Source organism: Rhincodon typus, chromosome 2 (genome assembly GCF_021869965.1).
Source record: "Rhincodon typus isolate 14 chromosome 2, sRhiTyp1.1, whole genome shotgun sequence".
Classification (NCBI taxonomy): Eukaryota; Metazoa; Chordata; class Chondrichthyes; order Orectolobiformes; family Rhincodontidae; genus Rhincodon; species Rhincodon typus.
The window spans coordinates 73,528,640-73,553,976 of NC_063333.1; the positions used below are offsets into that span (position 1 = coordinate 73,528,640).

The following is a 25,337-nucleotide window of genomic DNA, read 5'->3' on the forward strand; positions in this document are numbered from 1 at the left end:
GCAATATAGAGCTGAAAAGTTAAACAGCTTTAATTAAGAAAGTAGCAATTCTCTTAATTACTGTGTACCAGTGTTACACGGTTTACTTCTTTGAATGTTATGCAACCCTGTATTGGAAGAGATCCTCAGCTTAAACTAAATTACACAGAAATTGTTGGTGCAAGTGTTATTAACTGCTGTCACCTTTATGATTTTAAAAAATGTTCGGCATACCATTCCGTGTTTGGGTAAGAGCAAAAGAAAACTCCTTTAATGCTTTTGTTAACCATGCCAGACGACAATTTGTTCCATGTTTGCATTGACAAACAAAGAGAACAGGGTTTACCACTAACTTCTCAATGGATAGCAACCGTTTTTAAACAACTTTAAACAAACTCAATTCAGTAGGGGAGGAACAAAGATGTTCATGAGACTGATGCGGTTCATTTTTTTTTAATAAAAAGAAACGCTTGTGACATTAATACAGTAGACAAATCCTTAACTAACCCCATGAATGATTAATTTTTAACTAAATTGGAAAGAAAACAATGTGGAAGGTGGATGAAGCAAATACTAATTATTTGAATATCATATTTTAAAATTTTTATCTTGCTGTTTTTCCTCTGAGGATTTTTTTTTTAAATTGGAACAGGAACTGGAAAGTCTGATGAAAAAGTTGATCTCAGCAAAGACAAGAAATTGGCTCAGTTCAATAACTGGTTTACTTGGTGTCAGAACTGTCGTCATGGAGGTCATGCTGGTCATATGCTCAGTTGGTTCAGGTAATAAATATCCATGAGATTTCTACATAGATACAAGAAGAGTTGAGATAGCAATTGATTAGTACAAACAGAAATGAAATGTACTATTTTGGCCTCTTGTAGGAACTGCTTTGTAAAGTATGTTATGTAACCTCTTTGCACAGCTGTGTCTGCCATGCCTCCTCATCTGTAGTTTGGTAGCTATTTTTGTTTAAATTCTATCCCATTTAGCTCAATGGTACTGTCGCACAAAACAGTGGAGAGTATCCTCAATAAGAAGAGTGGACTTTGTTTACACAACAACTTTGCAGTGGTCACACAGAGTAATACTGTCATTGATAGATGCACCTGTGGCTAGAAGATTTTTGATGATGACATCTATTGGGTTTCCCCCCGCTATTGTTACTTCCCTTCCCACTCACCATGGACCCAGACTAGTTGCTATGTCCTTTAGGACTTGACCAGTTCAGTCAGTAGTGATGCTGTCCAGGCACTCTTAGTTTGGACATTGACATCCCCCATCCAGAATACATTCTGCGCCCGTGCCACCATTGATGCTTTCTCCAAGTGGCGCTCAATATCGAGGAATCGTAGGGAAATGTGGGGAGGGCAATACATGATGATGTTAAGAAAGATTTCCTTGCCCATGTTTGACATGATGCCAAGACATTACTTCAGGCAGTCCAGAGTCAATGCTGAAGACTCGCAGGACAATGCCCCTGGCAAATAGGAAGGTATGAAATATTGGATGGGGATAATCATAGCTGGAGAATAAATATTAAGGGATTTGGCATCTTTAAAGATAGTTTAGGCCCCCATGATTATGACAAGGGACGAAGGAACTGAATTACGTTTTTTGTCACGTACTCTCATGAGTAAAGTGAAAAGTTTACAAGTCATCACTTATGGCACTGTCTTAGGTACAAAGATACCTAGGTACAGAATCTTGGTACAAAGCAAAAGAATAAAGAAAACAAAGTTTTTAAAAAGTTAAACATTACAGTCCTCCTTACTTAAAATGTAGAAAAACAAAGAAATATAGTTAACAGTTCGACACCACAGTCCATAAGTGCCTGGCTATGCTGGGGTTGCAATCCTCACAAGGGCTTGACTGTGCCTGCCGCTGCCTCAGGCTGCCTGATGTCACTCATGTCACTGGCTGCCTTGAACTGCCTCCAACTCAGCTCTTGCCCCCAGCCATGTCAGGCTGCATGTTCCTACTCTCACTGCCACTCAGGATGACTGACTATCATTTTCTAATGTCTGTAGTCTTCCTTTTCAAAACTTCTTATCGCAAGTGAAAACAAGTTAATATCAGTAACAGAGGAAACAGGGTTACTACAACAATTAACACAACTTAACATTCAACTATTTAAGAAAGAAATCATTGTAAGTTGAACTGTGTGTGTCAAAAGGAAGAAAACTTACTCTAAACCTGCAGGTCAGTCAGCCAAACCTTATAAGCGCGTGGATCATTGAAAAGAAATTGCACAAAAGGGTAAAGTCTGGATTTCTACCTGAGCCACAAACTAATTGGCAGAGGGTCAACAAGATTAGAGGTAAATATGTTGCTCACTGTGGGAGAAATTCATCGGACATTGGCTCCAGTACTGGGGAAAGAAGGAGCTGTTCTGCTGGGATGGGCGCCATGTGAATTCTGCTAGGGCCAGAATCCTGGCGAATCGCATAACTAGGGCTGTGAATAGGGCTTTAAACTAAATAGTTGGGGGGGTAGTGGATTCAGTTGCATGGAAAATATCGAAAAAGTTAAAGCCACGGGAGGGCTTAGCAGAGCTTATTAAAGTTTCTACAACAAGACTTAGGGTAGAGAGTATGGAAAGGTTCAGGAATCCAACTTGAGGCACAGCAGATAAGGGGGACAGTCAATGCGGGACTGATGGTGTTGCACTAATTGGCAGGTACCATAGAGAGATGGCTGGAAGGGAATTGGGGCTGGGAACTAAATACCCAAGAAAACCTGTCCTGTTGAAAGGAAAAGCAGTTGGGCAGAAGGGTTGGAGTTGTCTTGTTAGTAAGAAATGAAATTAAATTGATTGCAAGAAAGGATATAGAGTCAGAAGGCATAGAATCTTTATGGGTAGAGTTGAAGAACTGCAAAGAAATAAAGACTCTGGGGAGTTACGTATGGGCTTCCTAGTAGTAGTCGGGATGTGGAGAAGGAAGTAACTCGGGTGATAAAGGCGTGATTACAGTAATCATTGGGGTATGCAGGTGGACTGGGAAAATCAATTGGTAGTGGATTCCAAGAAAAGGAATTCATGGAATGTCTGTAAGATGTCTTGTTTTGGCGTAGCATGTGGTAGACCCACGAGGGAACAGGCGGTTCTAGATTTGGTGGTGTGTATTGAGGTGGACTTGATTAGGAAGTTCAAAGTGAAAGAACCCCCGGGGGACAGTGATCACAATATGATAGGATTCACCCTGCAGAAGCTGGAATCAGATGTAAGGGTATTATAGTTAAGTAAGATAACTACAAAGACCTGAAGCAAAAACTGTCCAGTCAATTGGAAGGGGAGCTTGGCAGTGAAGATGGAGCAGCAATGGAAGGAATTTCTGGGGAGAATTCAGGAGGCACAGCAGAAATTCATCCGAAGGAATAAGAAGCACAGAAAGGGGGAAGACGAGGCAACCACGGTTGATGAGGCAAGTCAGGGATGACATAAGAGAGAGCCTACAATGTGGTGAAGATTAGTGAGAAGCCAGAGGATTGTGGTGCCTTTAAAAACCATCAGAGGATGACTAAAAAGCAATAATGAGGGAGATGAAATATGAGAGTAAGCTAGCTAGTAATGAGAAGGATTGCAAGAGTTTTTTTTGAGATGTATACAATATAAGAGAGAAACAAGAGTGGACATTGGACTGCTGGAAAGTGTGACAGGAGAAGTAGTAATGGGAAACTAAGAACTAGCAGAGAATTGAACAGGTATTTTGTATCAGTTTTCATGGTGGAAGACATCAGCAACATACCGAAACTTCTAGAGAGTTGGGGGCAAAGGTGAGTGTAGTTGCTATCACCAAGGAGGAGGTGTTGGGGAAGCTGAAAGGTCTGAAGGTGGATAAATTGCCCAGACCAGATGTACTACAACCCAGAGTTCTGAAGAAGACAGCTGAGGAGATTATGGAGGCATTGGTGGTGATCTTTCAGGAATTACCAGAGTCAGGGAAGGTCCCAGAGGTCTGGAAAATGGCTAATGTAATACCCTTGTTAAGGAATGGAGGGAGGCAGAAGACTGGAAACTATAGAGATAATAAGAACTGCCGATGCTGGAGTCAGATAACACAATGTGGAGCTGGAGGAACACAGCAGGCCAGGCAGCATCAGAGGAGCAGGAAAGTTGATGCTTCGGGCTTGGGACCCTTCTTCAGAATTATAGGCTGGTTAGCCTGACCTCAGTTGTTGGTAAGATTTTAGAGTCAATTATTAAGGATGAGCTTGCAGAGTACTTGGAAGTGCATAGTAAAATAGGACTGAGTCAGCATGGCTTCATCAAAGCAAGAAATCTATTGGAATTTTTTGAGGAGGTAATGAGCAAGTTGGGCAAAGATGACCCATTGTATGTGATCTTTTTGGATTTCCAGAAGGCCTTTGAAAGGTGCTGCACTGGAGACTGCTGAATAAGACAAGTCCATAGTGTTAGAGACAAGCTACTGGCATGGATAGAGGATTGGCTGACTGGCAGAAGGAAGAGTGGGATAAAAGGTCTTTCCCAGGATGGCAGCTGGTGACTGGTGGAGTTCCATAGGGGTCAATATTGAGACCCACAACTATTTACATTATATATAAACAATCTAGAGAAAATAACTGAGGTCATGGTTGCTAAGTTTGCAGTTGATACAAAGCTAGGTGGAGGGACAGGTAATGTTGAGAAACTGGAGACTGCAGAAGAATTTGTAGAGTCTAGGACAGTGGGAAAGAAGTGGCAGATGGAATACAATGTGGGAAAGTGTGAGGTTATGTACTTTGGTAGGAAGAATAGAGGCATAGACTATTTTCTAAATGGGAAAGGCTTTGGAAATCTGAAGGACAAAGCGACGTGGGACTCTTAGTTCAGGATTCTCTTCAGGTTAATGTGCAGATTCACCTGGCAGTTAGCAAGGCAAATACAATGTTAGCAATCATTTCAACAAGGCTAGAATACAAAAACATATGTACCATTAAGGCTGTATAAGGCTCTGGTCGTATAATATTTGGAATATTGTAAGCAGTTTTGAGCCCTGTATCTAAGGCTGTTTGCTGGGGTGGGGTTCCAGAGGAGGGTTTGTCATATGAGGAGCAGTTGAGGACTGTACACAGTGGAGCTTATAAGGATGAGGAGGGACCTGATGGAAACTTAGAGAATACTGAGAGACCTTAATAGATTGGATGTGGAGATGTTTCCACTAGTTGGAGAAACAAGGACCCAAGAGCACACCCTCTAAGTGAAGGGATAACCTTTTAGAACTGAGATGAGAAGGAATTTCTTCACCAGAGGGTGGTTAACCTGTGGAACTCAGTGCAGCGTGAACATGTGGAGGCCAAGTCATTTAAGACATAGTTAATATTGAGATAGGTTTCTTCTTAGTAAGGGGATCAGTGGTTATTGGGAGAAAGCAGGAAATAGGGTTGAGAAATACATCAGCCATGATTGAATGGTGGAGCATTTAGTTATGTTATAGGTCTTAATCAACTTGAATTCTGGTTATTTATTGTCTTATAGACTGGTTGTGATCAAAGATCTTAACGTGGAGTTTTTTTGGGCATTTCTTACAGCAGCCTTTAATTTGGGCAAAAAGAGATTAACTTTTCACCTTTAAAAGCAATCAATCAAAGTTTGGGGAGTGTGGGACTTAACATGGAGGAAAGGCACTTATACAGGTTTGGATTTAATGGACAGTTTCTGTACTGCTACATGATTGATGTTACTTTCTGGGCCAGAGAAATAAATACAGGGATACCTTGTTTCTCTGCAATGTTTTATCTGCTGGCTGATAGCTGATATCAGCTAAGTAAATTAGTGACTGCCAACCCAGAAATTTCAACTTGATCTTTTCTGGGTTGGGACTTATTTGTTTGCCTCATACCTTTTTAAAAAAGGGTATTCCTGTGTTGACAAGGTGCAAGGCTATTTTTCCTCATTATTTCTATTACAGTTTTAATGTAGTAAAACTTAAACTTTAAAAAATTATTTTTATTCTTGTCTTCATTTTTCCTCAACCTCATTATGTGCCAAGTCGAGAATGCACTGTTCACTATGAATCACAATTGCTGGATCAAATTCAAGATAGCTTAAACTTCAAGTTGTTATGGACAGTTTAACATGCTAGACATCATTTTGAGTCTTGTACATTATTTCCCTTCCAAGTTCAAATCTTTACTGCTGCTGTTTTGACACCCTTCTCCCACAGGGATCATCATGAATGTCCAGTGTCAGCCTGTACCTGTAAATGCATGCAGTTGGATACAACTGGAAACCTCATCCCAGCAGAAACATCCCAGAGCTAAAAGGCACAAATCCCAAGGGACTGTTTTCTAATTGTCCTTTTAAAACCTTCATGTATACCTTCAGTCCCTGAGCAACCATTGCTGTTAAGTAATAGAAAAGAACTTCCATCATCTTGGCAGTTTGCCTGAATGATTTTTGTGTTGTATAGCAGAAATGTATTTTGAGTGTCAAGTTTTTGGAGCTGGTCCAGTTCATTTCAAGATTTTTCTGGAATTGACTTGAGATTCTGACCATCATCCAGCAAATGCCCTGGATGATATTGAAATAGTACTTGAACTTGCCACTAAAAATGAAACAATATTTGTACTTTGTCTCGAACAGTACAGTCATTTTAACTTGATGAGAACAACTGAATGCAGTTTTTCAGAATGAGACACTTAACAAGTATTGCTTGGATTTATGTTGTATACATTTGTATGTTTGCTTTTCAGTTCTGGGAAATTAGTATTATTGAACATAGAGGATATGCCACTGAAATATGGCATTAAGCAAATTCAAGAATGGTGTACTATTCCATTATAATTTATTTCACTCCACAATCTGCTGAATTTCTACATAATTCTAATGCTGCAAAGAGGAATATCTGCACACTGAAGGTGTCTCCGTTACTTCTGTTTCGCACATCAGAACTGATCTGTTAAATTCTCCCTTCCTGTGATATTGTTAAAGAATTCTGAGATTCAATCCGTTTTATTAAATTTAATAGGGAATACCATCTATTCATTTCTATGCAGATATATTGGAGGCATACGGTCCTTTACTAAAGCAATAACTGTTTAGATAAATACTAATTCATGGCCTAAAATCAGGTTCAACTTGGCAATTTAATTGTTAAAACCTAATATGGCCACAGCCATAAAACTTTGCCAAATAAATTCTCTAGTAATGTGCAAAAATACTGGACGTATTAACTTACTTGAGTTGTAAAAAAGTAATCTGCACACTGTGTAAACTGCATTTACTGTTCATATTCTGATGTGTGTGCCTAAAATCAAAGGTGTTCTATTTTTAATTGGTCTCAAATTTGTAAATAAAGTGTACACATTTTGTGTTTTCCTTCTACAAAAAATGTACAGCTTTTCAGAAGTTTGTGGAAGTTGTTTCTGTGCTTTACATTCTTTTCTCTTTATTTCATGTGCATAATTTTAAGAATGAAATGTCACCTGATATGAAATCAGTATCTGGATTCATGAACATAAAATTTAATCATAATGTAGAGGTTCTGACTGAGCTGTATGGCACTCTAAAAGTGTTTAGAACATTACAAGCTTTCCAGCCAAATTTATTAAAGGCTAGTGTTTTTTTTCAAAAAAATCTAAACTGAGGGTCTGATATCCACCACTATTGAAAATCTTTTAAATAGTCTGACCATAATGTAAGTGGATGACTCTTAAGGGGAGGATAGAGTTGTTCCCCATCAATGATTAACTAATGAAGTTAAAAGGATGCATATCAAGTCCATTCAGGATGAGGGTGTTGCTGGGCAGATCAGCATTTATTGCCTATCCTTAACTGCCAAGTAACAAATCAACCATGTTACCAAACATATGGGAATCAGAAGTAGAAAACTTGAACTCAAATTTCACCATTTGCCACGATGGGATGCAAAACTACATGCCCACAACTTTAACCAGGGATTCAAGATTACTAGAGCAGTGACATTACTACATCGCTACCACCTTCCCTGCCTCAGTTACATTGGATATTTTGAGATCACATCATGACTACTGTATGGAATTTTGATCTCCTTATTTATGGAAGGATGTAAATGCATTGAAAATGGTCCAGAGGAAGTCTACTAGATTGGTACCTGAAATGAGCTGGTTGTCCTATGAGGATAGCTAAGGCAGGTTGGGCTTGTTTCCACTGCTGTGCATGGGGGCTGACCTGATTAGACTATGTGAGATTCTAAATTGTCTTGACCAGGTGATATGACAAAGATGTTTCCTCTTCTGGACAGATGCAGAGCTAGAGAACACTATTTAAAAAATTTGGAGTCTCCATTTCCAGGCAGTGAAGTCTCCACCCAACCCCCCACCTCCCAAAAAAAAAAGAGACTTTGGAACTCTCTCCAAAGATGGTTGAGGTTGGGTCTTGAATATTTTTAAGGTGGAGGCAAGCAGATTCTTGTTAGGCAGGGGAAATCGAAAGGTTTATCGGGATTAAATGTAAATATGAAATTCAAAATACAAAACAGATTATCCACATTTTTTGAAATGGGGAGCAAGCGTGAGAAGATCAATGACCTACTATTCCTAAATCACATTTATGTGTACTTAGGGCGGATGTTTCTCAGCTTATGGTAGTAAAATAGTTTATTCGGATACTCAAATTTTGGTTCTCTATTATATGTGACACTAATTTCATGATCTCATTCTTCCATTTTTAATATTTTGTCAAAACTTTTAATTTGTCCTGGTGAATATAAAATAAAAAGTATACTGTATGTTTGAACAGATGCAGTATCTCTACATGTTCTTTTAACGTGCCTGGTGCATTTTCCATTATAACACTTCAATTAGAATCCACTTGCCAATCAGTTGGCATTCTCCTCTCCTACAGTATAATTGTTCTCTATCTTTTAATGTTGTTTCTCATGCATTGTCCTAATGAAGACACAAACTTTTGCCAAAAAGTGTCTCTTCAGCAATACTCAAGTCAATAGTACCAAATAACACATGCTGAAATCTGTACCACTCAAAGAAGCAAACTAATAAGCATTTGTACAGTATAATAAACTCATTATGGTCCCCAACTCAGCAATTATACAGAGTACTTGGCTTTATTTCACGTCCTGCCCTGAAAACTGTATAATCAAAGCAGCATTTCAGAAATACCAAAGAAGTTAGTCGTTACTGAAGTTCAAACAAATGAGTACACTCATTGATCGTAATCTGGTCACAATGTTTTAACCCAAATGTCACCAATAAAGCTTTTTTCCAAAAAGCTTTTGTTTTAAATTGGACTACAACAAACCATTAGTAAGCCAGTATATTTTACATTGCCATCCTTTATGAATCTTGAACAAGCTTTAAATGTTTACATTTTACTCACTTTTCTCGCAGGTGAAGTACTATGATTTATAAGCTCCACTTATGAAAAAAAAATATCAATTTCTGAAGTGCTGAACTCCCTTGACTTTAAATATCCATGTAAAATTATCTTTCAACAAATGCATACCTTTGAAAATTAGTTTTGCAGTATTCTATAAAATGACTCCATCACACCTTTTCTTTCATTTCAAAGGTAACAGATTCCAGAGACCTAGGTTACTATATTGACAACTCTATTGAGTAAAATGATAAGTTATATGAGACGTTCAATTAGGCAGTTGAGATCTTGTCTTCCCAAATGGCAATGTCTTTGCAGACTAAAAAAAGTAGGAAATCAACCACTTCCTGTAACACCAAATGGATAGTACTGTGGAAACTCATGTATGATATTCAGGGCTTCATTGTAAAGGTGGAGATCTGAAAAACAAAGTGAGGAAAGAAGTTAGTGTGGCAAACTGTAGAGCCTAAATGGCTACACCTGAATTGAAGTGCACAGAAAAAAAACATCATATTTCAATTTGGTAACCAGCTGCTCAAGATGAAATAAAAAAAAACTTGCACTTACATTTGCATCTAACCACAGCTTCAGGAAGTTCCAAAGTGTGCTATACAACCTCTCAACTACTTTTAGAATAGAATAATAGAATCCCTACAGTGTGGAACCAGATCATTCGGCCCATCAAGTCCACACTGACCCTCCGACAGGCCTCCCACTCCCTTACCCTACGACCCTGCATTTCCCGTGACTAATCCGCCTAGCCTACACATCTTTGGACTGTGAGAAGAAACCAGAGCACCCAGCAGAAACCCATGCAGAATCTATGGAGAGAGAAACAGAGTTAGTGTTTCAAGTTCAAAGACTCTCATACAGAATCAAAGTGTCTTTGGACTCAATGCAACTTGGTTTCTCTCCACGCATGCTGAATATCTCCAGCATTTTCTGTTTTTATTTAAAATTTCCTGCACCTGCAGTATTGTGCTTTTATCTAATTGGGTAACTTGCTTTTTTTTGTTGATGATAGTGGAGAGCATAATGTAACTATGTAAATACCTGCTCTTTGGTACTGTACCATCTTACAACGTCCTATATTGCCTCTCAAGGTACCATGCCATTGGCATGCATTTGTTAAAAAATAGAAGCCTAAATATTTTACATAATTTACACTGGACAATGCAGTACAGCCCTTTGCCATATCAAGTTTTCACAGGTGCCAATCATATTAATTCATGTGCAACATGTCCCACCAGGCTATGTAAACAGTCCAGTTAAGAGAACACCTAACAACCTCAGATGTTGGAGGCAGAAAATAAGCATTTCAAGCTGCCTTATTAACTATAAAGAAGCATAAAAAAATAAATTTTACAAATTGTCCCTTTAGAACATCAAGTCCCCAGGGCCTAAATCCTAACATTTTAAAGTCAGTGGCAACAAAGTTAGTTGTTCCATTTGTTACAATATTCCAAAATTCTCTAGATGCAGGAATGGTTCCAGTGGTTTAGAAAATGGTAATATAACACCCTTATTCAAAAAGGAAAGGCAGACAGTAGGAAACTGTAGATCTGAGTTTAACATGTCACTGGGAAATTGTTAGAATCCATTATTAAGGAAAGTCAAAATGCAATCCATCAGAGTCAGCATGGTTTTATGAAGGGCAAATCATGTTTGATAGAGTCCTTTGAAAATGTAAGAAGAAAGATTCATAACAGGGATCCTGTAGATATATCTGGACTTGCAGAAGACATTTGATAAGGAGCTGCATAAAAGATCAATATACAAGGTAAGGAGTACATAGGGTTAGGAGTAAATGGATGTTTTTCTGGTTGGCAAGATGTAATGAGTGGGCTGCCACAGGGTCCTCAGGCCCAACTATTTACAAGCAATGTTAATGACTTGGATATAGGTACAGAAAGTATGAAATTTGCCAATGACACTAAAACAGGTGAGAAAGTAGGCTACAATAAGAAGTTTACAAATAGCTATTGGGGGGGGCTTTTGAAGTTGGTTGTGGAAGCTGCCATACATTTCTCTCCGCCAGAATTTTTTCCTGGACTGGAGAAATATTGCATGTAAAACAAATCTATTTTACTGAAATAACAAAGAGCTGGATGAACACAGCAGGCCAAGCAGCATCAGAGGAGCAGGAAAGCTGACGTTTCAGGTCTGGACCCTTCAGAAGATTTCAAACATTTCTGAAGAAGAGGGAAGACCCGAAACGTCAGCTTTCCTGCTCCTCTGATGCTGCTTGGCCTGCTGTGTTCATCCAGCTCTATACCTTGTTATCTCAGATTCTCCAACATCGGCAGTTCCTACTATCTCTGTAACTATTTTACTGAATATGTCTTTGCCAAGGGTGTGTTTATGGGATGTTATTATATTGGAACCATTGCTGTTTAGTAGTCAAATAATCTATTATTCTGTTAAGTTTTCCAACAGAGTTAAATTTATACCGATTCTTCTTTCTTTTGTTTGTGACAGTGAAGGTTATCTAAGATTACAAAGGGAAGTTTATCTATTGGGCCAATGGGCTGAGGAACAGCAGATGGAGTTTAATTTGGATAAATGTGATATACTGCATTTTGGTAAGACAAACAGGGCAAGAATTATACAGTTACAGCTCTGGTTGGTAGTGTTGAAAAAGAGACCTAGGGGCTCCGGTACAAAGTTCTTTGAAAGTTGCGTAACAGGTAGACAGGATGATTAAGAAGGCATTTAGCATGCTTGCCTTCAAAGCTTAGACCACTGAGGAATTGGGACATCATGTTGAGTTTGTAAAAGACATTGGTAAGGCCACTTTTGGAGTACTGTGTACCAGTATGTCTGCCCTGCTGTAGAAAGGATATTATTGGAGAGGGTTCAGAAGAGATTTGCAAGACGTTGCCAAGATTACAGGGTTTGAGTTGTAAGGAGAGGCTGGAGGTTGGGGGTGACTTTATAAAGGTTTATAAAATCATGAGGGGCATAGATGGTGTTTTCCTTGGGGTAGGGGAATTCAAAACCAGAGGACATATTTTTAAGGTGAGAGAAAAATTTAGAAGAGATCTGAGGCTAACTTCACAAAGTGTGGTTCATATGTGGAATGGTCTGCCAGACGAAGTGGTAGATACAGGTACAGTCACAACATTTTAAACTACATTTGGACAGCTACATGAATAGGAAAAGTTTAGAGAGATATGGGCCAAATGCAAGCAAGTGGGGCCAGTTTAGTTTGGGAAATATGGTTGGCATGGATGAGTTGGACCAAAGAGTCTGTTTCCTTGCTGTATGACTATGACTCTGAGATACGGATAGGTTAGGTGAATAGGGAAAACTTGGCAGGTGAAATTTAATATGGATAAGTGTGATGTTATTCACTTTGGTCAGAGGAATAGAAAGGCAACTTTTTAATCTAAACGGAGAGAAACGGCAGAAGGATCTGCATATATCGTGGAAAACTGATATGCAGGCACAACAGGTAATAAGGAAGGCAAATGGAAATCTGACATTTATTGCTAAAGGAAGAGAGTATAAAAGGGAAGTATTGCTGCAACTGTACATTAGTGAGACTGCGCTTGAAATACTGCATATAGTTTTGGTCCCTTACTTGAGGAGGGATGTAATTGCATTAAAAGCAGTTCAGAGAATCATGAGATTGATTCCAGAGATGAGTGGTTTTAAGAAGAGGTTGTAAAGAAGGCATAAGGAATGCTGTCCATCATTGGCAGAGGTATAGAATACAAAAGTAGGGATATAATGAAGAAATTGTATAAGATACTGGTCAGACCTGGTTGTTTTCCTTGGAACAGAGAGGCTGAGGGGTGATATGATTGAGCAATACAAAATTCTAAGGGGTAGAGATAGAGAGGAGGAACCCATTTTCCCTTGGCAGAGAGTTCAAAAACCAAGAGTCATAGATTCAAGCTAAGTGGCAGGAGGATTAGAGGGGACGTGAGGACACACTTCTTTAGACATTGGGTGGTGGGTGTCTGGAATTCGCTGCCTGAGTTGGTGGTGGAGGCAAAGATCCTAAATTCTTTTAAGAAGTCCCTGGATCTGCACCTTAAGTGCCAAAAGTTGCAGGGCTGTGGGACTTGTGGAGTAAGATTAGAAAGGGCATCTGGGTGTCTTTGAGTCAGCATGGAAAAGATGGGCTGAGAGGAGAGCTATTGGAGGTATTTAAAATGAAGAAGTGACAAAGTAGATGAAAATATTTTCTTGTAGAGAAATCCAGAATGAGAGGTCATAAGATAAGACATAGCAGACTGAAAACTGAGATGAGGAGAACTTATTTCTCGCAAAGGATTGTGAATCTGTGGAGTCCACTGCCACTGAGTGAACGAATGCTGAACATTGAGTAAACTGAAGGAGGTGCTGGACAAATTTTTAATTAGAAATGGGTTGAAAGGTCATGGAGAGTGGGCAGGAAAGTGGAATCGAGGCTGAGGAGATCAGCCATGAGCATAATAAATGGCAGAGCAGACTCGACAGTCTGTTAGTATTTATGTTCTTATTGACACTTTACCACTACAAAATAAACTTGTACGTTTTCTGTACATTGATTTGAATATTTCTTCAGTTCATTGTCTCATAACAAACACAGATGCTGAAAAACCTTTAGTCTTTAATTCAGGCAGTGCATAATCCACACATCATGTTGCACTTTAACATATATACATTAAGGTTTTTAGAATTATTTTACATGAGAAATTATAAATTGTCCCAGTTAACCAATGAGGATAATATTTCCCTCCCCTCTATAAAAACCTTTCTAGTTATTGCTTGTTCTAATGTTGTTCTAATTCAATTTGACAATGAGGAAGTTCTCAAAAATTGGGATAACTTTGAGTTACATTCCACAGGAAAATCAAAATGACCCGAAAGAGTTATTACAATCATATGGAGAGATATGTGGGAATAAACTAGGAAGTACTAACTTGATTCTGCATGATGTTGAGATAGAAAATGCTGTTCTAATTAAGCAACATCCTTATAGAGTTAACCCTCTAAAATTGGGACAGGTTGAAGGAGAGATTGAAAGCATGCTCAAAGACAACATAAGCGAAGTGAGTTGCAGCAAATGGAGCTCACCCATAGAGATGGTGCAACACCAGATGGGATCCAACATTTATGTATTGATTACCGCAGAATTGTAGTTATGAAATCTGATTCATATCCTACTCCATGGCTGAAAGACTATTTGAGACAGCTGGACAAGCAACTTATATTTCAAAACTGGACTTACTCAAAGGATAGTAGCAAGTACCTTTATCCGAGAGAGCGAAGGAAATTTTGGCTTTCATGACACCAAACGGACTTTACAAGTGAGGTTGTTGACTTGCTTGCTGAACTGGCTTGATCTCGTTCAGATGTTTCGTCACCATGCTAGGTGACATCATCAGTGGAGCCTCAGATGAAGTTACTCACCATAATGGACCAGACACTATAAACACCAAGTGGAGTAGAATAATATCGATTCATCAGAGGCTCCACTGATGATGTCACCTAGCATGGTGACAAAACGTCACCAAATTTAAAGTTATGCCATTTAGTATGTAAAATACACTAGCTACATTTCAAAGACTAACCAATAAAGTCATTTCAGGATTACCCAACTGTGTGGTGTACACAGACGATCTGGTAATATTTAGCCACACATGGAAGAAACATTTGGAGTATCTATTGGAATTGTTCAATCAACTTCAGAAAGCAGGCTTAGTGATAAACTTGGCTACCAGTGATTTCTCAAAAGCCCGTCACGTTTCTAGGCCACATCACTGGACATAGACAAATGGCATCACAGGATGTGAAAACAAAGGTTGTTGGGGAATTTCCCATACAATTGATGAAGAGGGAAATACTACAATTCTTGAGACAGTTTTTTTTTTAAAATCGAAAATTCGTACCAAATTTTAGTCGAGCGGTTGCTCCACTGTCTGACTTGTTGAAGAAGTGCAGAACATCTCAGTGGATGGAGGAATGGCAGAAGGCATTTGACAGCCTGAGAGCTGTGATAAGCACCGCAAGAAGATGATGAGAAGATAGAAAAACCCATTGGATATTTTTCCAAAATGTTGAATATTCATCAAAGAAATATTCCACAATTGAGGACACCTTGAGTTTGGTGCTGGCATTGCAAAATTTCAACATTTACGTTGCCAGTAATGTGTCTCTGATAAAAACCCCTTAGTGATTTTGGAAAAATTTAAAGATAAAAGTACCAGACTGTTTAGATGGATTTGTTGTTACAACCATTTAATTTGAAAATTATACACGTGGCAGAATGAGAGAATGTAATTGCTGGCGCGTTGTCACAACTGTGAAGGAAGATGAAGGTGTTCAGTGGTGGAAGAAACAGATTGAAATAGACCGTAGTATTGAATGTTTGCATGATTAAAGTAAATACAAAGTGTATGTATTTTAATGTACCAATAGTGCAAGGCTAAAGGTTTTTAAAAATGAAGCCACCTTTGTATATTGGTTTTTTTTTTTAAAAAGAGGGGACATGTGATGACACTTTGGCTTTAAGAAATATACTTTGTCCTGGTTTTTCTTTTATGAAGAGAAGTTGAGACAGAGGCGATGAGCGTCTATTCCAAACCAATAAGGAAAACAGCTTGTGAGGCCTTGGGTATTTTTTTAAAATGTTGGAACAATAAAAGCAGCATGAACGGGTGGAATCAGGCTCCCACAGAATCAGGATTTTAGTTTAGCATTGAGTAGTTGTAGGGGTTTTGAAGCTGCAATACATCTCTCCCTTCTACAGCAAAATGCTGAGTTTTCTCTCTCTCTGCCAGAATTTTCTCTTGATGTTCTATCTTCCTGGACTGGAGAAACATTACATGTGAGACAATGTATTTTACTGGACTGGCCTTTGCCAAGGGTATGTTTATGATGTCACTATATTGGAACAGTTGCTGTTTAGTAGTTAAATAATTTATTATCAAGTTAAGTTTTCCAACAGAGTTAAAGTTAGACCAATTCTTCTTTCTTTTGTTTGTATTTTAACTGTAAAGGATAAAGTGTGTTTTGCTTAAAGTATTGTAGTGTAACCAATCAAATTACATTGGAACACAGCTTGCCTTACGCTTGCCTTTAAATAAAAAAAAGTTAAGGTCTGGGCTATCTCCTTGATATATTTGAAGGGGGTTTGGTCTGGTCCATAACAACAGACTTTGGCCCATTGCAAGTTTGTGAGATACACAATGAACTGATCAGGACATCCATTACCTTGCAGGATAGAGATAGTAGGAACTGCAGATGCTGGAGAATCTGAGATAAGGTGTAGAGCTGGATGAACATAGCAGGCCAAGGAGCATCAGAGGAGCAGGAAAGCTGACGTTTTGGGCCTAGACCCTTCTTCAGAAATGGGGGAAGGGAAGGGGGTTCTGAAATAAATAGGGAGAGGGGGGAGGCGGATAGAAGATGGATAGAGAAGATAGGTGCAGAGGAGACAGACAGGTCAAAGAGGCAGGGATGGAGCTAGTAAAGGTGAGTGGAGGTGGGGAGTTAGGGAGGGGATAGGTCAGTCCAGGGAGGACGGACAGGTCATGGGGGCGGGATGAGGCTGGTAGGTAGGAGATGGGGGTGGGGCTTGAGGTGGGAGGAAGGACAGGTTAGGGAGGCGGGGACAAGCTGGGCTGGTTTTGGGATGCGGTAGGAGGAGGGGAGATTTTGAAGCTTGTGAAGTCCACATTGATACCATTGGGCTGCAGGGTTCCCAAGCGGAATATGAGGTGCTGTTCCTGCAACCTTCGGGTGGCATCATTGTGGCACTGCAGGAGGCCCAAGATGGACATGTCGTCTGAGGAATGGGAGGGGGAGTTGAAATGGTTCACGACTGGGAGGTGCAGTTGTTTAGTGCGAACCGAGCGTAGGTGTTCTGCAAAGCGGTCCCCAAGCCTCCGCTTGGTTTCCCCAATGTAGAGGAGGCCCAACGGGAACAGCGGATACAGTATACCACATTAGCAGGTGTGCAGGTGAACATCTGCTTGATGTGGAAAGTCTTCTTGGGGCCTGGGATGGGGGGGGTGTGCAGTGCAGGGGCAGGTGTAGCACTTCCTGCGGTTGCACTTCCGGGTGTAGTGGGGCTGGAGGGGAGTGTGGAGCTGACAAGGGAGTCCCGGAGAGAGTGGTCCCTCCAGAAAGCAGATAAGGGTGGGGAGGGAAAAATGTCTTTGGTGGTGGGGTCGGATTGCAGATGGTGGAAGTGTCAGAGGATGATGCATTGGATCCAGAGGTTGGTGGGGTGGTACACGAGGACGAGGGGGATTCTGTTTTGTTTGTTGTTGTGGGGAGGGGATGTGAGGGATGAGTTGCGGGAAATGCAGGAGACATGGTCGAGACACTGGGGCGGGGGAGGGGCGGGGGGGGGACGTTGCGGTCCTTGAAAAACGAAGACATTGGAGATGTTCAGGAGTGGAATGCCTCATCCTGGGAGCAGATGTAGCAGAGGCGAAGGAATTGGGAATAAGGGATGGCATTTTTGCAGGAAGCTGGGTGGGAGGAGGTGTATTCTAGGTAGCTGTGGGAGTCAGTGGGCTTGAAATGGATATCGGTTTCCAGGTGGTTGCCAGAGATGGAAACAGAGAGGTCCAGGAAGGGAGAGAGAGGTATCAGAGATGGTCCAGGTGAACTTAAGGTTGGGGTGGAAGGTGTTGGTGAAGTGGATGAACTGTTCGAGCTCCTCGTGGGAGCACGAGGCGCCGCCGATACAGTCATCAATATAATGGAGGAAGAGGTGGGGTTTAGGGCCAGTGTCTTGCAGGATAGCTCTGATGCATTCTACCCTATTTGTGCATCAAGCTTGCAAAATGAACAAATGGATGGGCTTGATAAGTTTGCTGATGAGGCCATCTTACATCATGCTGTGCTACATAAATCCCAAAGTATTGACCAGTGAAATACAGAGTTGTGGGAGACACATTGGAGAACCCATTAACAAATCTCTCTTCTACTCTTTTAAATTTATACTTTATCCCAGTTCCTAATGTGGATTAAATATTGTTCTTTTTCTGTAAAAGCTTTACATGTTACAGTTTGTTCCAATATTTCCACCGTGGATCTTTCAATGGCAAGTCACATAAGGGCATTGTATTTCTTTAAGGTTCAAAGCCTGAGGTGCAAAATGCAAAGCAGATTTAAGATGCATAGTAGAAGCATAGTAAAAGTTTACATCAAGGTGGAAAACATATAAAAAAAAGAGGGAGCTAGTCCAGAGCATAGTACGTTAGATTATACATTACTACCCAGCTGTCCGGTGGATTTAGCAGGCCATGTCATTTTACAAACAGAATGAATAACTCTGACATATGTAGGACAAAGGATCGCCATTAGTATTGAGTACTGATGTTTGAGGGGCCAGCAACTTCCTTTGAACAGAAGAAAGCATGCTCACCTGAACTTCTCCAACAATATCTGGCACCATCTCTACACTTGGGTTTAGGGGCGCTTACACAGCAGCTTTATCAAACTGGTTTTGTTTGGGGAACACTGACAACATCTTTTAAAATTTCATAGGACTCTTAAGTTATTGCAACTTTGTGTTGTTATATCATTATAATCCCAGATGATGGTAGTGCTGGAAATGTCAGATTCCAGAGTAAAACCTGGCACGATAGGCTGTAAGTTTCACTTTTGCAATTAATCCCCTTGATGGCTTGTAACGGAACATGTTCACAATATTTTTATCAAAAGAATACAAATTTATTATACAAAATGAAAATAAAAATCGTCAGCAAAAAGGACAATTCAACTATTTTCCTCAGCAATATCCTTTCCTGATACTCAAAGCTTAAGTATCATTCCTATTTTGAGTCTAATTTCTTATTTGACCTACTCTTTCCAGTTTTGATTGCTAAGAATTCTTTTCTGCTCTGATGGACTAAACCTCTTTTCAGTTCTGACAGTTTGAAAACTTGTACAAAACTTTCAACATGTAAACATCTCAAACGAACGCCCTCTTGCTAGAGTGAATCTGGTTCTGAACTGAACTCTGAACTCTGGTTCTGAACTGAACTCTGAACTCTGGTTCTGAACTGAACTCAAAACCAATTGGCCCCTGATCTGTTGTCTTTGGATATCATTAAAGGTTCCACTTTGTAAACGCTTCATCAATTAACATCACAGGAACACAGCTAGGCACTTGACTGAAGTCACTTGCTTTCTTGGAAACTGTATTTGCTTCAATGTTCAAAATGACATTCTGACCTCCACAAAAACCTACAAGAACTGAAACTTAATTCTGTTATCTCTACTTAAAAACTTCAAATTCCCAAATACATTATACACAGTATGTATTTCCTACAGTATAAATAGAAAGCAACAGGCTTAGTAAGCCTCAGAACTAAGCAAAATAAAAGTGAAGAAAACAATGCAAAGAATTGATATTAGTCACAATGAAAAATCTGCGGACAAAAAAGTGTTTCAACAAAACAAAGCTTTAACACTGATTATTGTGACAATAACATCAATAGGACATCAATAAGCCCCACTTCCCCCAATCTTCTTAAAACATGTAAAGTCTTACAAGACAAATTAAAAAAAAACCTATATAAATTGATTAAAATGATAGCTTTTGGAAAGATTTCACAACAAATTCATGTTGCCATACATACCAAAACTGTTTTTGTCCTCTCGGAAAGGAGCGTAATATGCAGCCTGGATGGTGGCTTTTGGTGTGATTTTTCCAACCACTTCAATGACTCCACTCAACTCCTCATCAAGCTACAAAACAGCATTAAAAATAGTTAAAATAGACTTTGCATTTGTTCATATACAGGAGAATCAGAAACTTTATAATACAGGTGGTGGTCTTTGGCCATTGTGTCTGTGTCAAACTAGAAGTGTGATCCAGCCCAATTCCACTTTGCAGCACTTGGTTCATCATCCATAGGTTTCAACAGTTCAAATATATATACAAGTATTCTTTAAATACAATGAGGATATCTTCCTCTACAATCCTTCCAAGAATTGACCTCCAGACCCCTATAAACTTCTGGTGAAATAAAGGTACACAGTGCTCCGCAATGCACCAGTGTTACTGGAAGTGAATGTTCAAAGTGGTGGTTGGGGTGCCAGTCAATCAGACTCCTTTGCCTTGGATGTTACTGCAGCAACACTCAGCCAGGCAAGCAGTGAGTATTCCATTACATTCCTGAATTGTGCCTTGCATATAGTGGGCAGACTTAGGGTAGTCATGAGGGAAGTTACTAACTGCACAATTCCCAACCTCGGTGTTTTTGTAGCTTATCCAATTTTCTCTTGGAAATCTGAATCCAGCATGTTGATGGTATGGAAGTTGATGTTGTAAGGCTGTTGAATGCCAAGGGGGACAATTTTATTCTCTCTTGTTGAAAATTGTCACTGCCTGACATGATTACTTGCCACTTATCAACACAGGCTGATTTACATCCTGATTCAGTTGTCTGCGAGCTCAGACTGCTTCAGTACAGCAAGTCCCCACTGAAAGTTGACTCACTCAATATTGTTTTGTTTTAATGTTGTTGAGCAAGTAGTACAGATATATTCATTTAATGTTTTGCTTTAATGTCTTTGCCATTGCAAGCAGCAATACATAGAAGATATTTTCCCATGTTTCTTTCCAGATCTCAGTCCTGAAATCCCTCACTCCTACCACTCCAAAGCCAAAGCTCCCTGCAATTTGTTTTTGCTGCTGGGTAGTCCTCTGAGGCCCACGTGTAGCATCAAGTTCTGGAAACACCGGCAAACTGATCAGCAAGCATGGAGCCTCCCAGTGGTTGTGCAGGTTAGAGAGAATGTTGCTCCACTCCAGTTCACACCCTCCATTCTTAAAGTTCCTCATGTCCATTGCAACCAGGGACTTCAGCTGCTCCTTCCTGTGACGATACAATGGCTTGAAGAGGTATATTCTGTCCATTTTTTAAATGAAGAAAGGTTGAGACAAAGGTAATTGGCGATCTGATCAAGTCTAGTAAAGTAAATAGCTTGTGAGGCCTTGCGTTTTATTTTAAAAGTTAGAACAACAGAAGCAGCTTGAATGAGTGGGGTCAAACGCCCACAGAACCAGGATTTTTAGTTTTAGCTTTCTGCAATTGCTGGGATCTTGAAGGTGGATGTGGAAGCTCTTATTTCTCTCTCTGTTATAGCTAAAAGCTAGGGTTCTCTTCCTGTTACCAGAATTGCATGTGAGACAATCTATTTTACTGACTTTGTCTTTACCAAAGGTGTGTTTATGGGATGTTACTGTATTGGAACATTAGTAATAGTTAATATATATTATTGTTTTGTTAAACATCTAGATAGAGTTATAGTTAAGGCAATTCTTTTATTTTTATTTTGTCTGAATTTTTACACTACAGTTAAAATAAAGTGTGTTTTGCTTAAAGTCAAGTAGTTTGACAAATCAAATTGTGTTCAGTATGCAACACCTTACATTTACCTTTAAAATAAGAAAATGTTAGGGTCTAGGCTATCTCCTTAATATATTTTGAGAGGGTTTGGATTGGTCCATAATATCTTGCTCTGGCCTGGCTCCAACCCCATTCGCAGCCCAACTCCTGAGCCTGCCCTTACCCTCTTGTTTTTTTGTCACCTTTGTCCTGGATCTATTCTTCAGCTGCTCTCGTGCTCTGCACTGAAGTCCTCAACTCCATCTAATGGCAGCGGTTGGTTGACTCAGGTAGTTCTGACAAGCTGATTACCCGCAATGACCAATGTCTGACATTAGATGGAGCCCAATAAATCGGAAAAGCTTTTTAAAAAACAAAATATGGCTGTTTATTTTATATTTAGTGATTAGTTTAATTTGGCAAGTTACTTCAGCTATAAATACACACATATGGTACAATATTTCAAACTGTGCATGTTTCCGGGAAAACAAAATGTTCACAAGGACCTAACTTTGACTTTAAAGTGATTCCTATGAGAAGTAATGCTTCAATTAATGTAGTTTCGCTTGGAAACTTGTGATTTTTAAAAATGAAACAATAGCTTTAAATGACGACTACCTGTACATGGGAACTTGTTCATTTTAATTTGCATTGTGGAATCTTCAGCAAGCCTATCCACTTCTGATTGAATGAAGTAAGGTCTTTTGTGAAGCAGCTGAAGGTTTTTGGGTCTTGGATATCACACTAAGGAACTGGGGGCTTTTGTGGTGAAGTGGTAGTGTCCATCCCACTGATCCAGGAAACCCGGGTTCACATCCCACCTGCACTGGAGGTGTTAAACACCATCTCTGAACAGGTTGATCAGAAAATATCTATCCTGTGGCTTTTCAATGTGGTGGTAGTGTTCCTGCCTCAGAATTAAAAGGCTAAGGCTCAGGTTCAGGTCCCACTTGCTCCAGAGGTGCATCGTAACATCTCTGAAAAGGTCAATTAAAAATATCTATCCCAAGGTACTCCTGCAACAATATATACTGGGTCTATAATGACTGACCCCAAACAACTACACTTCTTCCTTGGGCTTCAGTTTTACTAGGGCTCCTTGATGCTGCATGATGTCAAGGACAGTTGGTTTCACCTTGTCTCTTGAAGCTATATCTTTTGGATAAATGCTTTCGTGAGATATGGAATTCCTTTGGACATCAGTAAACAGGTTTTTGCATTGCACGTTTCTCTCATGGCCTCACTGCTGATGAAACCTTCTGTCGCCAAGAATGGACTAATGATCGGCCAGATTGTATTTATTCTTTTGTGACCAAGAGGTACAATTTTTCATATTGTTGGATTGATGCCACTGTTGTAGCTCTACTGGATCAATTTGAACAACAGGGATATTATATGGCTTACAGCCTTTGCTGTATCCACTGTGTTCAACCGTTTCTTAGTATAAGATGGAATTAACCAAATTGACTGAAAATTCATGTACCTAGCTGGGGACACCAGGAAGAGTCTAAGACTGATGACCCATTTTTCACTTTTGGTTGAAGATGGCTGCAAACAGTTGAGACTTGTATTTAGCTTACATGTTGATATTTGCTAGCATTGGATCATTTTAGTTGTGGAACCTGCTCCTTCTGTTAGTTGTTTAATTGAGTCATGAATGGTGGTGAACAATGCTGCAGGACTGCAAGCATTGACCTCATCCATTGGATATGCCCCATTTACTCCAGTTATCGATGTTTTTACTAAGAAAAATAATGCTCACAGTTATGGAAAAAATCATCTGCAACTTCCGATTTCTGCACATTGCCTTAAAACATTGAAATCAAGAACTTGCTGTCCAATTTGACCCTGCTTCTCCAGAAGCTACACTATCCAGGTAGCTCTTTCCTTTATTCATTCACGGGATGAGAACGTCACCGGCTAGGCAGCACTTATTGTCCATCCCTAATTGCCCAGAGGGCAGTTAACAGTCAACCACATTGCTGTGGGTCTAGAAACACATGTAGGCCAGACCAGGTAAGGATGGCAGTTTCTTTCCCTAAAAGGCATTAGTGAACCAGATGGGTTTTTCCGACAATCTACAATGGATTCACGGTCATCATTAGATTTTTAATTCCAGATATTTTTATTGAATTCAAATTCCAGCATTTGCCATGGTGGGATTTGAACCAGGGTTCCCAGAACACTATCTGTGTCTCTGGATTAATAGTCTAGCAATAATACCACCATGCCATCACCTCCCCTTTGACAGAAGGATGTAAAGTTGTAATAGTTACCCACTGGATAGACACTTTTTTTTTTAAGAAGTGTGCTAAGTCTTAATTACTGCCAAAAAAATCACTGAAAATTTACTTGTACAAGCCTGAATTCTTATTCCTTCAAATTTTAAATTACTGTTGGAAGTTCTATTTTAATTTTTAAAAAGTTTTTCTTTCTACCTCACTCTTGTCAATCCCATCTTGTTTTCCATTGTCTTAATTTGCCACCTGTTCTGCATATATCAGTTTCTTCGATGTGATTGACTGAAGGGCCTCACTCTTGCATTCTCCATTCACACAGGTCACTAATTCTCTATTGAGCGATCCCTAATTAATGTTATATTGCCTTGCAAACACTCATCTAAACTCCGACAGCAGCTGTAATTTCAAACAATAATTTGCTGCTGACTGCAAAATTCAGGTCATTATGTTTGGGTAACTGTTCTCAGATCATGTGAAGAATTATTGAGCATAGAAATTATCTCTGTCAAAGACTAAGTGAAGACCTGAATGTGTCACTGGTTTGTGAAAGTTTTCTGAGAATAGAATAATCCACGTCTAAATTGTGTACTGCAGTATTGTGAAAACTTAATTCTATTGCTCACAAATACACATATGCAGCAAAGATTTAAAGTACAGGTGCATGTCTACAACTATGTTTTGGATTAATCATTTTTTTCTGCAGCAGTTAATTTAACTCTTTGGTTTACTATCCTTCTCATGTTCAGTTCAATAATGCATCAATTGCAAATATACAAGATTGTCGAGCAACTTTACAGTTTCTTTCTCCACCTTCCTTCTGTACTGTTAGGATCTATAACTCCTAGCAGCAGCACCAAAATGTTTGTAGCACTCTGATGTAAATGCCCATAGTGGAGAAATATAGAAGGGAAGTGTCGTAGAACAAACTTTTGTTTTCCTATCTCCCTAATGGTGGCCTGATCTACTGTTCTGTTCCATTTGCCCTTCTACATTTTGCAACAGCATAAAATCCATAAATTTTCCACCTCTCTTCAGTTCCAAAGATGTCAGACTTGTTGAGTTTCTCCAGGACTTCTGTTGTTAAGTATTTTACTTATTTATCAGTGTTGCAATAAAACTAACTGATGGGAACTGTTGCAAAATTTTTAAAAACTTTTTTTTCATTATAACAATACAAAAGCAAAACAATGAAGATGCCCAACATCTGAGATTAAATGCTGAAGAAACTCAGGTCTGGCAACATCTTTGGACAATGCACATTGTCAGAATTAAAGACAGAACTTTACTTGCATTTGGTAATATATCAACAGTACAGGGCTGTCAAAGAGAGCCCAGATAACAAGGTGTAGAGCTGGATGAACACAGCAGGCCAAGCAGCATCAGAGGACCAGGAAGGCTGACATTTTGGGTCTGGACCCTTCTTCAGAAATGTTTGAAATCTTCTGAAGAAGGGTC

The 25,337-nt window shown here is 39.5% G+C and overlaps 2 protein-coding genes across 5 annotated transcripts in view; one reads left to right on the forward strand and one right to left on the reverse strand.

Annotated features, from left to right (window-relative positions):
- mios (missing oocyte, meiosis regulator, homolog (Drosophila)) overlaps nucleotides 1-8,698 on the forward strand; it is a 37,295-nt gene extending 28,597 nt beyond the window's left edge. The window contains exons 9-10 of the mRNA XM_048613973.1: nucleotides 632-761; nucleotides 6,147-8,698. Of these exons, the coding sequence (XP_048469930.1) occupies nucleotides 632-761; nucleotides 6,147-6,243 (227 nt within the window). The 3' untranslated portion in view covers nucleotides 6,244-8,698. The remainder of the gene's footprint in view (nucleotides 1-631; nucleotides 762-6,146) is intronic.
- A 309-nt stretch (nucleotides 8,699-9,007) lies between these two features.
- rpa3 (replication protein A3) overlaps nucleotides 9,008-25,337 on the reverse strand; it is a 19,340-nt gene continuing 3,010 nt past the window's right edge. For all 4 annotated transcript variants that reach the window (XM_048613982.1, XM_048613989.1, XM_048613995.1 and 1 more), the window contains exons 4-5: nucleotides 19,888-19,996; nucleotides 9,008-9,714 (exon numbers count right to left, since the gene is read on the reverse strand). In XM_048613982.1, the coding sequence (XP_048469939.1) occupies nucleotides 9,632-9,714; nucleotides 19,888-19,996 (192 nt within the window). In that variant the 3' untranslated portion in view covers nucleotides 9,008-9,631. The remainder of the gene's footprint in view (nucleotides 9,715-19,887; nucleotides 19,997-25,337) is intronic.